General features: G+C 46.7%; 1 protein-coding gene across 2 annotated transcripts in view; it reads right to left on the reverse strand.

Annotated features, from left to right (window-relative positions):
* The window catches only part of Stat1 (signal transducer and activator of transcription 1), a 40,171-nt gene that overhangs the window by 2,384 nt on the left and 22,682 nt on the right, over positions 1 to 15,105 (reverse strand). The window contains 12 exon segments of one of the 2 annotated variants that reach the window (NM_032612.3): positions 2,398 to 2,497; positions 3,411 to 3,486; positions 4,412 to 4,597; positions 6,567 to 6,712; positions 7,551 to 7,645; positions 8,259 to 8,308; positions 9,767 to 9,902; positions 10,828 to 10,926; positions 11,444 to 11,527; positions 13,636 to 13,677; positions 14,649 to 14,742; positions 14,830 to 14,859. In NM_032612.3, the coding sequence (NP_116001.2) occupies positions 2,398 to 2,497; positions 3,411 to 3,486; positions 4,412 to 4,597; positions 6,567 to 6,712; positions 7,551 to 7,645; positions 8,259 to 8,308; positions 9,767 to 9,902; positions 10,828 to 10,926; positions 11,444 to 11,527; positions 13,636 to 13,677; positions 14,649 to 14,742; positions 14,830 to 14,859 (1,138 nt within the window). 2 annotated transcript variants of the gene reach the window in all.

A 15,105-nucleotide genomic window follows, 5' to 3' on the forward strand; every position in this document is an offset into this window, starting at 1 on the left:
CATGGAAGCCTTTGCCCCCAGTTGCAGTCTGGCCGATGGCACAAATGGGCAGTTAAAATGGTATACTGTAGAAGCAAGGGAGACGGGGAGAGAGAGATGAAGAAACACCCACATCCTGTTACTCTGCGACTGGCTTATTAACCTCTGTAAACCTCAAGTCCTTCATGTGCTAAGTTGGCTAATAGTGCCTAACACATAGGTCTGGTCAAAGTATAAGACTGAAAGCATGTATAAAATGTCGTAGACAATCTGTTAGCATGAGCTCTGGACAAAGGCCTCTAGGCAAGTAGGCTAGGTCTATTCCAGTCCAGAGGGACAAGACTTGTTGTTTGGAAATGTTAGACTAATAAATATCCAGGTCATATTACAGAGAGCACCAGTGTACTGGACAATTCCTCGAGAGCCAAGGCTGGACCAACCATCAACCCCAAGTACCTTTTTAATCATGGACCACCTCCACCTCAGAGCACACAACTAATTCCATTTTTTTTTGTTTTGTTTTGTGACAGAGTCTCTATGTAGTCTCGTGGCCTCCACCATGAGACCTTCCTGTCTCAGCCTCCCGACTGCTTGGATTTCACTTAGCTCATGTGTTCTAATTCTAAAAGCAAATGCTGGACAGAAGTCAAGAATAAGGTTGGGGGCAGAGCACGTGGTGGTAGTTACAGGGATTTGACAGGCCAGTCTCATTCTTCCCTTGTTTAAGCAGAGCAGGGCCTCTGCTAGAGTCCCTGGGATTGTTGGGGTCTGCCTGGAGACGACTGTGATGAGTGCACACTTATTACACACAAATTTAATGTATCTTTATATCTCTATGTATCTATTCCATATGTTAGACAAAAAAAAAAAACCATTGGAATACAATAGCTACATGGGGCGTCCAAAGACTACAAACCCATTCCTGGAATTTGTGTGAAGGTGGAAGAGGCCCCACAGTATTGCCTTCCGGCGTACTGAAAGCAGTGTTCTTTGCACAGACTGAGGAACGAACAGCTTAGTTCTCTATGTCACAGACTACAATGGTGATGACAGTTGGAACAGCACATGCCAAGTTCCAATCAAAGGCTTCTCACCCGGCACTGCCTTCACAAACAGACGCAAACGGCTCCTGCCGGGTGCATGGGAGAAGCTTGACACGCATGACCCATTGGTGGCAGGGGTGGCGACGGTAAGGTGATTTTCTTAGCAAAGGAGGTGTGAAAGCTTGCCCTGTGTGGTGGCCCCGTTGATCTGTTTTACATTTTCTGAATCAAGCTTCACCATTACTCCATTTTCATATGAGACTTAGAAAGCATGTTTCACAGAACTAACCGGTGCTAGGTTACCTGGACCAAAGTCTCATTTCATGAAGAAAACAGCTATTTTGGAATCATACTAGGAATGCTCAAGGGTCAGAAGGCTGTAAGGTGTTCTCTAGGACTCGTAGTGTGCTCAGTGAGGTGAAGACCAAAGTCAAAGTCACGCAGGAGAAACACGCATCACTGAGATGACATTCTAGCACGCCTAGCACATGAATGCGGGTGCACGAAGCTTTAGCCATGCATTCTGCACCCTCTCTCTCCCATCCCCTATTCTGACCCTCCCTCTCATTACTGAACACAAACAGATAAATGCACAAAGCGCGCATTGATGAAGGAAAGCCTGCAGTAGCTTTGAGGGAATTGTTTTTGAACGCATCAGGCAAGCTTTGAAAAATGAACTGGACTGACTCCAGAGCTTGAAATCAGCATCAGCAAAACTCCAGTCACCCAAACAAAACCTGTGTGATGAAGGCCTTCAGGCTGAAGGACAAACGGTACTATTTAATCCACTGAAAAACATTCTCCCGAAAGAAGACGTTCTCTTTTGCAAGCACGTGTTTCTATTTAGACATTGATACCCAGTAAGTCACCCTCCGAGCCATTCATTCTGCCCAAGTCCTTGATAGCCTCAGAAGCCGGCAGAATGAGTTAGGTCTCGGATATAACGCAGGCAGAACTGTCTACCACTGCTAGGCAGTGTGCAGTCGATGTAACTGGCGGGCATCCATCCTTTCCTACGGTAAGTCCTTTACTGAGGCTCAGATAGAAACAGCAGGCACGGGAAAACGTCTGCCTCTGAAAACAATCTTGATCCCTTAGTGTGTGAACTTAATACACGGCCAGACCTTTTTACGTCACAGGGGACAGAAATGTGAAATGCTACAAAGAAATCCTGCTGATGAGGCAGCTAGCTGAAACACAGGCTCATGAGAGAGAGGGGCGGGGAAGGACGGAGGTAGGGAGAGGGAGGAGGGGAGAGGAAGAGGGAGAGGGAGAGACCCTTCTCTGGGCTCCTTACAGCAGACTCCAGATCTGATGCAGTACCAGCCTGCCTCAGGTCTTCCCAAGGTGGAAATACCCCTGCCACAGAACTCACCATACTGTCAAATTCAGAGCCCACTATCTTGGACATCTCGTCAAACTCCTCTGGAGACATGGGAAGCAGGTTTTCTGTGCTCTGAAGTCTAGAAGGGTGGCTGGAATAGAGAGAGAGGAAAGGGCAATGTCAACACCTGAGTTACAGAGGCCTTAGTGCAAGCTGAGACACTTTGTCTATCTGAGGCTGCGTGATCACTTCATACTCTCATGTCAGAAAAACATACACTGTATAGAACGAATCTCACACAGTACAGATCATGGGAGGTTTATGTCCCCGGCCCGGCCCCTTGGGATACACTAGAATTTAAACATGAGCAATTGCCAGACTGAAGCCTATACCACTACGGCCTGGGGGAGCCTCAGTGTGAAGATGTGCAGTGTTGTCCTGAGGTGGTGGACTCTCGAGGCTCACCCTGGACAGAAAAGTACCAAGAGATGTCTGGGGGATCCCTCTTCCCTACCTTGAGGTCTATGCAGATAAGGCTGCTCCACAGGGTTCTACATGAAGGCTACATCCATTCACCCCCAGACAGTGCCGCAAGCAAATAACTGACAATGACTTTTCCAGCACTTCCTACCTTCTATGGACTGAAACGACAGAATCAAAGCAAGCGGAGAAAACGGACCCCAGTTCCAACTTTGGCCTTTGCTTGAAAAAGAACTGCTTTCCCACTCGTCGAGTTTTGGTTGTTTTTATTCATGCTTTTTTTCTTTTCAAGTGTCAGTTTGGGGAGTCCTTACATACAACTTTGTTTCATTTTTATTTTGTTTATTGTGGGTTTGGGGTGGCAGGTTGTTGTTGCTGGTATTTTGTTTTTTAATCTTATGGCAGTAAAACGCCAGTAAGCACTGATACCAGGACTAGTTAGGATCTTTCCAGAACGTCCAACTGTGGTGGCAACATCAGTTACATTGGGAAAGCAAGCCTCGAGACAGTGCAATCAATGAGCCCCGGCCAGGGATGGGGCTGGCTTGAGGTTCTCAACAAGCCAGTCTTCTGTGCTCACTTACACTTCAGACACAGAAATCAACTCAGTCTTGATGTATCCAGTTCTCTTAGGGTCATCGAGCTCCATCGGTTCTGGTGCTACAAGCAAGCACACCATATACACTTCACATTAGCGGAAATCACATGGGAACAGAAGGGTCACTTTGAGGGATCAACTCTGATTTACTTGACAGTTTATTGTCCTGAAATTTTGTGGGCTCATAACCTTGCTTAAGTCAACTGAAATCCTAGTTGGAATGAAGAAACAACCAGGAAAAGGTTAGGGGCCTAACCACTTCCCTCTTCCCAAGACTTGAAATCCTACAAGGCAGCAAATGAAGCCCCTATGTCCTAAGGTCTCTCTGGTTTAGCTGATGGGGTATGCACGGCTCTGAGAGTGGGTGGGCTAAAGGCATCTCATCGTGAGACTTCAGATTCCAAAAGGCTATTGGCTTTGTGGCAAAGCTGGACAGATCTAACTTGAACTTTTCCAAATGCAATCCCATGACCTGGGAGGCAGACTCGTACCCTAGGAGGAGGCTTCCTGTTCATACAGTCGCTAACAACGACAGGTTCCCACAAGTAACTGAGCCTACCTGAGTGGGCCCCTCACTGATCCTGGACCTCAGTTTCCTCCATTTTAACCCAAGCAGGCTAGAAGAAATTGCCTTGCATCCTACCTTTTACTCCTTTTATGTGGAAAAATAACAAATATACAAGATCAAAAAACAGACTTTTCCAATATCCTTAAGACAGAAATACGTACTCATCTCTTAATGGCCACACGAGGCCAGTCAATGTATTTCGACTTTTATTGAATTTGTGTGCTGTTTTAAAAAGCCTGTTTCATGAGTTCAAGAGAATGACAGTTTGGAAGTCTACAGTTGGCCTTTGTGCTACTACGATTCACCTATAGCACAGTGAGGACCAGTGGGAGCTATTAACTTGTCTGGGAGCCATGGGGCACCAGGAAGGGCATCGCTGCCTCTCCCTCGTGGGGCCTCACAGCCTGCTTAGCACTCACCTTCCTTTGGCCTGGAGTAGTACTTCCCGAAGGCATGGTCTTTGTCAATATTGGGATACAGATACTTCAGGGGATTCTCTGGTATATTCTCAGCAGCCATGACTTTGTAATTGCGAATAATATCTGGGAAAGTAACAGCTGAAAGTTCTTTCTTCGTGTAGGGCTCAACAGCATGGAAGTCGGGTTCTACAAGGAGGAAACCAATGAAGTCCAGTGAGTACCAGGCACCCCAGAGAGCACTAAAGTACCACAGACACAGCCCAGGGGGAATTAGAGCCTACGGGTGCTGTCCACTCAGGAGTCAGCCCCTGTACTTAAAGGCATCACACTCCTGCTTTAAAAGGAGGGAAAAACAAACACTGTCTTCACTGTTTACTAACAACTTCCTTGGTGATATCTGCATTCCTTCAGGCTCTAATTCTAGCCCAAGATAGGTACCTAATCAATCTCAATCAATCTCTCTCTCTCTTTCTCTCTCTCTTCCTCTCTCTCTCTCTCCCTCTCTCTCTCTCTCTCTCTCTCTCTCTCACACACACACACACACACAGACACACACACAGACTCGCACCCACACAGATACACACACACACACTCTCACACACCCACAGATACACACAGACACAGACACACAGATACATACACACAGACTCGCACACACACACAGACACAGACACACACAGACACAGACACACACACAGACTCACACAGACTCTCACACACACAGATATACACACACAGACAAACATACATAGATACATACACACTCACACACACACAGACATACACAGACACACACACACAGACTCACACCCACACAGATACACACACACACACACTCTCACACACACACAGATACACACAGACACAGACACACAGAGATACACACACACAGACTCGCACACACACAGATACACACACACAAACATACATAGATACATACACACTCACACACACAGACATACACAGACACACACACACACACACACACACACACGTCATCAGGCTCAGGCTACAGATCAAGTCATTGAAGATGCTTGCTTTCTGCTTTTCCTTTCAGATATAAAATCCCTATTTTATTAAAACAAGCAATTCTTGAAATAAAACCAAGATGCTATGTGCTACTTCTTCCCTCTAGACCTCCAGGAAATATGCTGTGCTTCAGTTCTCTTCTGTTTGGAGCCCAGAACCCCAGCTCTGGCTGTGCACCAGTCCTCTGAGCTTAGCCTGACCATCTCCTCCCCTCTCCTCTCCTCTCCTCTCCTCTCCTCTCCTCTCCTCTCCTCTCCTCTCCTACAGCCTAAATCCCTGTAGCTGGTGCTGCCCTGTGTAAGCTTTCCTGGCCGCTAAGTGCCTTCCTCTGTGATCAGTTTCTCAGACCCGTATCTCAGTGGGCTTGAGACATAAACTGCCAGGAAAAAAAAGAAACAAGGCTGACCTCAGCACCCATCTGCTACTAGGCCCTGATTCCAGGCTTCCTATTTCACTGGAACAAAGATCAGTAGAATCACAAGACTATCCTGAATCTATCTGAAGAAAACAGAAAGTCCTAGGACACCCAGCTTTCCCTACGGTTCTCCAAGTAAGTCTTAGCAACTATTAGTTTCCCATCTGTTCTGTTCAACCTGCTGTAGGATACCATGGAGTGTTTTAGCCATTTGGCTAAATAGAAATCTAATATGCGGCAGAGATGACGGTACAGCTCCTCTCCTCTGCGCGAAGGTGGGCAGAGCTGCACCTCACCCTAGCAGAGTCTGCTAACAGCGTGTGGAGGAGTCTGCAGGGATGCATCTCACAAAGCTTGACCTCACATGGGCACTTTATTCCAGAACGAGCTGAGTCTGAAGTCGTACATGTGGGAAATGTGGTCTTTCCCAACAACTGGGAGGAGATAGGACTGATTCACATCCTTGATCTGCAGGCAATCACCCCGAGAGAAAGGAAAAACTTGGCCTTGGTTTGAAATGCATCATTTCCACAACACATTTCCGGGCAGCATATCACCAGTGTCCACACTGCTTCAGGTCTCTATGGAGAGCTAGGTAGTGCAATTATAGGATATGCTATTTCCGTTCCAAAGCTATTCAAATGGGCTGATCCTCAGCAGTAGATTAGGGACATGTGTGGCAGGCCAGCATGTGTGAGACACTTCACTCACCACCTCCATTTTGGGACCGTTCCACCCATGTGAATGTGATGGCCCCTTCCCGGGAGCTCTCACTGAACCTAAGCAGGAACGTCCCGGGCTGCTGGTCCTTGAGCAGAGCACGTTCTCGCTCCTTGCTGATAAAGCCCATGATGCACCTGGATATAAAGAGATTAATGGAGACACTCTGGGTTTCATTCATCAACTTAATTTTCAATTTTACAGTTTAAGAAAACTTCTCCTACCTGACAAGAGAACATATTATAAAAACATATACTTTCAAAATGTCTAACTGGTACTTCAAAGAAGCGTCTCACTTATAGAGCCATGCGCTAAGTAAGAATCAAGATGAACACAGCCTGGGAATGTTGCTCGGTAAACAGGCAATGAGTCTTGTGCTGTTACTTGCTGACTTTAAACGCCATGAAAATGTCTGCATATACATCTTGAACTGGAGATGCAGTCTCAAATAACAGATTTTCAAACACCAGCACACCTGATCAACTGACAGGTACCACTTGATATCAGTTGATCCTGGGAATGAATGAGCAAAACACTTTCTCTTTATTTCTCTTTCTTTCCTTCCATCCTCCTTCCTTCCTTCCTGTCTTTATTTTAACAAAAAAAAAAAAGACTGAGTATCACTGTCAGCCTTGGCTGCCTGGAACTTGCTACGCTGTGAGCAGAGGTGAGCCTCTTCCGCCTCGGCCTTCTGCTGCAGTTAAAGGTCTGCACCACCCCACCTGCTGGTTTCTGATTCTTTCCTATGGCTCTACAGAAAAGACTGACAATTTTTGTGGGGATGAATAAATAAATTAATGGTACTAAGAGGTTTTTGTTTTTAACTTAACTTTAATATATATATATATACCCTAAGACATGCTTAATCTCCCGAGGGTGTCCTTTCACGGAGCCTTATGCATGCATTTTTAAGCTGCCAAAGCTGAAGACCAGCTCGCACTGTACCCAGCCTTAAGAGCGCTCCGTGACCCTTACCCATCATTCCAGAGGCAAAGCAGGTGCTTCTTAATGAGTTCTAGGATGGTGTCAATCCAAGGCCAGAAGGAGAAATTCTTATCGTTAATATTTTCCTGGAAGTATACAGGTGCACAATTGGTTAACCAAAGCACCGCTTTGCCCTGCCCTTCCTAAGAGACCCCAGGTCAGGCAAGAGTGGCAGTCATTCCTGAGTGGGGATGCCTGGACCCCCTTGCCTCTGACTTGCTAGAGCTTTTCCCTCCTTGGCTCCCTTCCCAAGAGCAGCACCCAGCAAAGATGATTTCCCAGATGACTGGAAAACAGGAGTGTCCTCACTGTAGCAGAGCCCAGCATGAGCTGCTGACCCCAGCTGGTGACTCCTGCAGGGTATGGCCTTCCTGTGCAAGTGCCCTCAGCTGGAGCCGCTCTGCACGGCTCCACGGCACACATTTCTCACGGCCTTAGCCAAAGCCCTGGTGATTAAGAAGCTGGTGTGAGGAATGTGGAAGAATGTTATCACTCAGGCAGGTGCTTCCTGCCTGGCTCTGCTTGCACACCAACCTCCTGCCCTGTAGGAAAGCAAACAGCGTGTCCGTGGGGGTGTGGGGGTGTGGGGCAGATGAACATTCCAGAGTAAGCAAACAGTGAAGTACCACAGTGAGAAATAGAGAGCTCCCAGAACGGGAAGAACTCAGACTCAGGGTGTAAAACCCAGAGAATACCCACCTTACAGAACCTTGTCCATGGAATAAGACCATCAGGGCCAGCATTAGGGCCTAAAAACAAAACAAAACCAAACAAACAATAAGAGCCTTTTTACCAAACAGAAACTGATCTGCTGCTCTAGTTGGGCTGAGAGCTCTTGTATCTACTGCAATGGAGGACTACATCATAGGTCTATGACCACATCATATTCTCTGGCATGCTAACTCGAAATGGAACAACAACCACACAGACTGAGAGGACCAGCAAGCAGTCTCAAACCTTCTCTACCCAGTCAGGCCTCAAACTCACTGCCTCTGACTCCCCCAGCCTGAGATTACGGATGTGCATCAGCGCACTGCTGTCTATTGGTCTGACCCCAGCTGCATGAAGGAAAGCATGGGGACTTACTGAGCATCTGATTATGAAAGTGCAGAGACAGCTGAAGCATCAGGCTGGCCATCTGGTGCCTCTTAGCTCCTTTTTCAGAGAGCAGACCGATCTCTATAAATCCCTCCCCAGGACGCACTCTTCCAGGCTGATCTGACTGGCGTGATCTCTGTCTCCCTGAAGGCTCTGTGAAGAAGCCCCCTCTGCCCCCACCTAGCACCATTCCCCACTGTTTCTCTAACTGCCTACATGAAGTCCCTCCCCACAAAATGCCTCACAAACTAAAAGTATAGTTCAAAAGAAGACCAATCACCCCCAGGGGATTTTATAAGCTTACTGTAAACTGAGGTATTTCCCTCAGCCTTCTCACAAAGTGGTTCAAACAGATACAAACCATAAACATGATTAGCCATGTGAATTAATGCAGCCTGTGGTCTGAGCTGTGTTAAGTCCACTACTTTGTGTAAAGAGAACCACAGCTAAGCTACAACAAGCGGGAAAAAAAAAATCCTGGCATCTCATCAAATGTGGACCTTGGTTAATGTGCACATGTGGGCGAAGACCCTGCTGAGGGACACCCAGTTAAGGAAGTCCCACTTCATCCGTGGGCAGCCTGCTACACAGAGAGCAAACCTGGACAACAGTGTCGATGGAATTTTAAAGACATGGTTCAGATACTCCGGCTCACTGGAAGATCTGTGAGGCCTTGATGGTAGAAGGCAAGTAAGTCTTCTGACATCAGCCACTTACATAGAACTATCTGCCACGCTCCAGGCCGCCTGATCAGACAAAACTATGGCTCTGCCTCCTGCAACAAGGGCACAGTTGGCCCAAGACCCCGGGGTTTTAAGTCTAGAACTTTAATATGTAAGGGCCTTTCCTCTACTTCTACGGATAGTTAAGAGCTCAGCTTGCTCACTGATATCGTAGTTCAGACTCATAATCTAAAAATTTCCCCTTAAGGTCCTGGCTCAGTCACATGTGTGTAAGAAAGCAAGAGTCATTGTTTCTTTCAGGACTCAAAGCCTTGATCTCACTTGGCTACAATTGACTGTAGTTAAAAAACCAACTGATTTTAACACTCTTCTACCTCTAAGAAACAGGATAAAGAAGGCCAACTCGTGGGTGCATGTCCATCATACCCAGAAGCTTCTCCCCCAGCATGCTCAGCTGGTCAGCGTTGAGACCTCTCTTGGTGACTGACGAAAACTGCCAACTCAGCACCTCTGAGAGCTGGGACCACCACGCACACGGGGGGTTCAGGAAGAAGGAGAGATTCTGGAAAGAAAACACCCAGAAGCTGGGGTTACAGAGGAGCCACCTGCCACAGGTAAAGCTCAGACACAGCCTGCCCCAGAGCTCAGTGCTGGCTTATGTGACACACAGGCAGTCCCTGATGCCGACGAGAATCCTCAGAATTAGCAGATTCGCGCTTGTTAATCTATATATTCACTACAATTTACTTATAACTCCAAAATCAATACTTGAGGCAAGTCTGTGGTCACAGATTGCTGTCCCTGGCTAAGATAGAATGAAACAGTATCCTGGCTTTTTGTTGTAGCTCACAGTTGGCCCCTCTGGTTTTCACATTTTTGTGATTTTTGTTGGTGACTGAACTGTTTAAAATGGTGCTAGGCACACGAAAGCTGTGGGGGACATTATGGAGAGAGTATGTTAGATAACTTCACTCAGGCATGAGTTACAGTGTGACAAGTCAAGATAGACTAGATAAGGTGCCTCTAAAAAGAAGCATCCTCCCATTACCTATAGGTGGGCTGCCAGGAACGCTGGGACTGAAAGGTCACAGAAGCTGAGCTCTACATTTTCCCCTGGGAGCAATGATTCTGTATTTGATTAACCAGAGCTCCTGACTACTTGAACACAGTATTTCCTAATGAGAGTCAACTGGCCAGTCTGCAGTGTGTTCCTGCTCTAAAAAAATGCGTGCCCATTTAACGAACGCATACATCTTAAAACAAGTAATACTCCCTCTACAACCAAAAGAATAGAGCCATTGACTGCCTGAGTTCGTCCACACAGAAAGGAAAATCGCTGTTCCCATGCCCGGCACATATGTGTGACTATTTTCTTGTCACACAAGGTCCTCAGTGGTGCCATGCAGCTTGGCACTGTTCTCCCCGACACCTGGTAATGGAAGCAGCCAGCAGCAGCAGCCTTGTACTAAATCACGTGTTTTCCATACCCTGGGCTCTGTCACCAGCATGTTGTACCACAGGATAGAAGCCCAGCCACTGGGGAGCTGGCTGACATTGGAGATCACCACGACGGGAAGAGAGGTGGTCTGAAAGTGAACAAAGACCTTGAAATCACTTGACTCTCCCTTTGAATAGCTAAACACTCAGCAGTGGCTGGCACAAATCCTAACATTTCTTTTGCAAAATTTTAAGGTTAATTCAAGCCTCCATCTTCCTACATCATTAATGTCAACATAGTATTAACTGGAAAAGATCACTTTTGGGACAAGAGAGATGGTTCAGTAGTTAAGGGCACTTGCCTGCTCTTCCAGGGGGCCCAAGTTTGATTCCTAACACCCACATGGTGGCTTACAGATGTCTGTAACTTGGGTCCCAGGGGATCTGATACCCTCTTCTGGCCTCTGCAGGCCCCACACATACTTGTGGTGTACAGACATATATGCAGCTAAAACATCCTTAAACACAAAAATTTAAAAGCAGTAATTTTTAAAGGGATCGTCATTTTTAACAATTAGGTACGTAACTCTGAAACAGAAACTGAAAGACAAACCCGTGTGGAAGTAAAGACAAAATTTATTCTCCCTTAGGAAACTGGCATCTTACCTCAAGGTCAATCACCAAGCCTGGCTGGCACAACTGGGTTTCAAAGCTAAGAGAGTGAAGTTCTTCGGTGACAATGAGAGGACCCTTCCAAAAGGAAAAGAAAGCAGCTCTCAAAACCAAAAAGAGGTTGTAGAGATCCTAAAATCAGCTGTGAGCCGGAACTCGGACTTCAGAGCTCGATACCCCAGATTCTACTATTCCAGGTTTCCTGGCGTCCTCTCAAAGATGATTGTAAATCATGACGAGGATTATGTATTCAGAGACAGAAACGCCAGTGGGAAGGTGGCAACTACAAGTGGCTTTATCCACAAGCTGTGGCCCCCTGACCTCCAGCCATCTGCCTGCTCCCACACACCTCACAGGGGGAGTGGAGGTGAGGGTGGGTCTTACGAGTCAGAGCCTCTCCTGGAACTGCTAACTGACCCACATGTGCTTGGTCGTAAGTGCTTTGGTTGGGTAGAAAGGGATAGTTTCGAAGTGACTTCATACACATCTCTTTTGTGTCACACCATCTTGGAACTATAGAGACAGCTACTAGACCTAGAAGGTGACAAAGACAGCTAAGGAGCAAAACTCATCAGTGTGTGCTGCACAGGCCAGCACTTGTGACGGAGCTGCAGTGACCTCCACTGGTCATGATATGGAATAACAGTCAACGATACAGTGCTCCCAGGACAATTTCAAAGCAGCCCAGGCCCAAGCTATCCCTCTCATTCCCTTCTTTTCTCCCCCACCCTCTCTCTGAGAAAGAGTTTTTTTGTCTAACAGCCCTGGCTGTCCTGGAACTCTGTAGGGCAGGCTGATCTCCAACTCAGGGAGTCCCCTGCCTCTGCCTTCTGACTGCTGGGATTAAAGGCCTGCACTACCACGCCCAACCATTTCTCATTTTCTTTCAATCATCATGACCATAGCTCCTAAGGCCCAGGATGTAAAAAGGGATCTATGACAAGGCAACGTCACAGTGTAGGAGACGCAGTAGCAGGGAACCCTCTGCAATACTAGATCTTCAGAATAAGTCACTGTGCTGGCTAACTTTATGTCACCTTGACACAAGCAAGAGTTATCCAAGAAGACGGTGCCTCGATTCAGGAAACGCCCCTACAAGATTCAGCTATATGGTATTTTCTTAAGTAGTGATTGATAGAGGAGGGCCCAGCCCATTGTGGGTGGTGGTGGCATCCCTAGACTGGGTGCTATAAGAAAGCAGGCTGAGCAAACTTTAGGAAGCAAGCCAGTAAGCAGCAAGCAGCACCCCTCCATGGCCTCTGCCTCAGCTCCTGTGTGGTGAAAATTCTGACACTTTGGTTTCTCTAAAAAAAAAACCCACAGAAATATTATGAGTATTTTTTGTTTTAATCCCAGGTGTGGGGATATGGGGCTGCTTGGGATTGTCCTCAGCAACTGACTGGTTTGCCTTCATGCGTTAGCAGAAGCACGACTTTGCCAGCTAGAGTTTCCGTGATCGTGTGACTTTTGGAATTCTGGGAAGTTTTCAAAGGATATACAAATGCTAGGGCCCTGAGGGTGCCCCTAATCAGTAGGAAGTAGTCTAACAATAACATCACTCCCTTTCCAACTGACATTATTCTGGGACTTTTCTATCCCTCTTTTCTTTTCTATCCCTCTTTTCTTTTCTATCCCTCTTTTCCTCTCTTATCTAGTGTTAGAGGGTTGAAAGGGCAGGGTAAAAAAGGGTGGAAGAAAAAAAAGAACCCCAAAATTAGCAAAGACCAGATATCCTCCTACATCTATGTTCCTCCCTGCTTGAGTTCCTGTCCTGACTTCCTTCAGAGATGGACTACAATGGGGAAGTTAAACCAAATAAACCCTTTCACCTCAGTTTGCTTTTGTTCAAAGTTCCCTTGCAGCAGTAGTAACCCTAACCAAGACAGTCACCTTCAGCCTCTCCAGCTTTTCTGTGCACTCTGAGCTAAACCATGCTAACTCTGGGTCTTCATTTCTTCACCCAAGTGAACAATATGAAAGCTCGCTATGCCCCATCTGGTTGGACGTAAGGTCAATGAGACTGTGGGTTAAAGTGCCTTTCAAACAGAAAGCACACGGGAGAGTGTTTTCACCATCCCCACAGACACCCTGAGTGCCCTTCCATGCCAGGGCCCAGGACTCTGGGATGCATCCTCTTGGAGCAGATCTATTCGGTTAGGACCTGCTCGCCACCCACAGATGCGTACCTCATTGGTTCTGTTCCCAGCATTTTTCTGTTCCTTCAGTTGCTGTAAAAGAAGAACCCAAATGGCAAGTTAATCATCAGAGTTGATATGTTTATTCACAGATCAGTCCTCAGTCAGAACTAGAAAGAAAGGTGTGATAGTCTCCTCAGAACAAGAGGGAAAGTGCCTTTTCCCAAAGCCTGGTGGGGTGTGGGTGCTCTAAGAGAGGTGATGGCCCAGAACCAAGGCCCGTTCCTTCTGCACGCAATGGTACTCCAGGCACCTTCAGCAGCCATTTCAAGTCCCCAAGCACATGAAACAGCTTCTTACTGGTCTCTGCAATCTTCCAGGCCAGGCTGACCTAGTCTCCCAGTTCGCTTTCAATCTTTGAACTTTAAAGGGCCAATCTGGGCACTTAATAGACTTCCAAGCTGGATGGAGGCTCTCACCTCACGTGTAGCTCCCAAGCTGGTACCCAGCGAAAAGGTACCATTACCTCCCTTCAGGCTCAGCCCCCTCTTGGAGACCGGCGGAGAGTAGCACCCTTCTACCCAGTGGAATGAGGGGTCTCTCTCTCTCTCTCTCTCTCTCTCTCTCTCTCTTTTTTTTAAATTAATTAATTAATTTATTGTATGTGAGTACACTGTAGCTGTCTTCAGACACACCAGAAAAGGGCATCCAACCCCATTACAGATTGTGAGCCACCATGAGGTTGCTAGGAATTGAACTCAGGACCTCTGGAAGAGCAGACAGTGCTCTTAACTGCTGAGCCATCTCTCCAGCCCCCAACCCCTTTTTTATTTGAGGCCTCCTTCTCTTGCAACATTGGTAGTCAGGCAGGAGAGGTGAAAACTGAACTTGGGAATGGTTTCCTTAGAATGCTGCCAGAACCATAGGGGCTGCTCACAGAGGAGGAGACAAGTGCTCATACAATTTATGTACATGTGAGTTCATAAAGCACTTTACTGAGATTGGTACAGCCCCTGTCAAAGCACACAGCAAGGAGACTCAAGACAGCAAATTGTTCTACCTACCAGGTGTCGGAACTCAGCTGCCAAACTTCCGTTGGTGGATTCTTCCATGTTCATCACTTTTGTGTGAGTACCCAAGATGTTGAACTTCCGGAATCTATACAATGCAAGACATAAATCCTTAAAATGCTTCGAACTACCAGACAAACAAGACAGCAAAGTATGGTGCAAATGCTACACCTACCCTTTCACTGTGTTTTTCTCGTTCACATCTCTGTAAAAAGATATATGTAAATTTGAAATTAGATTTAGTAGACACAATAGATGCATATGATTACACAGACATATAAATAACAGACGAAACGAATATACCGGCTGCGGGTGGTACTGTAGTTAATTCCTAGCTCACTGCCTCTTGTGCTTTACTCAGTAAATATGTTTCCTTCCTTTAAAACAGGGAGAGGAAAAGGAAGGCAGGAGAGAAGAGGGGGCGAGGAATGAAGAAACAGATCTATGAGCA

Source organism: Rattus norvegicus, chromosome 9, assembly GCF_021556685.1.
Source record: "Rattus norvegicus strain SHRSP/BbbUtx chromosome 9, alternate assembly SHRSP_T2T, whole genome shotgun sequence".
NCBI lineage: Eukaryota > Metazoa > Chordata > Mammalia > Rodentia > Muridae > Rattus > Rattus norvegicus.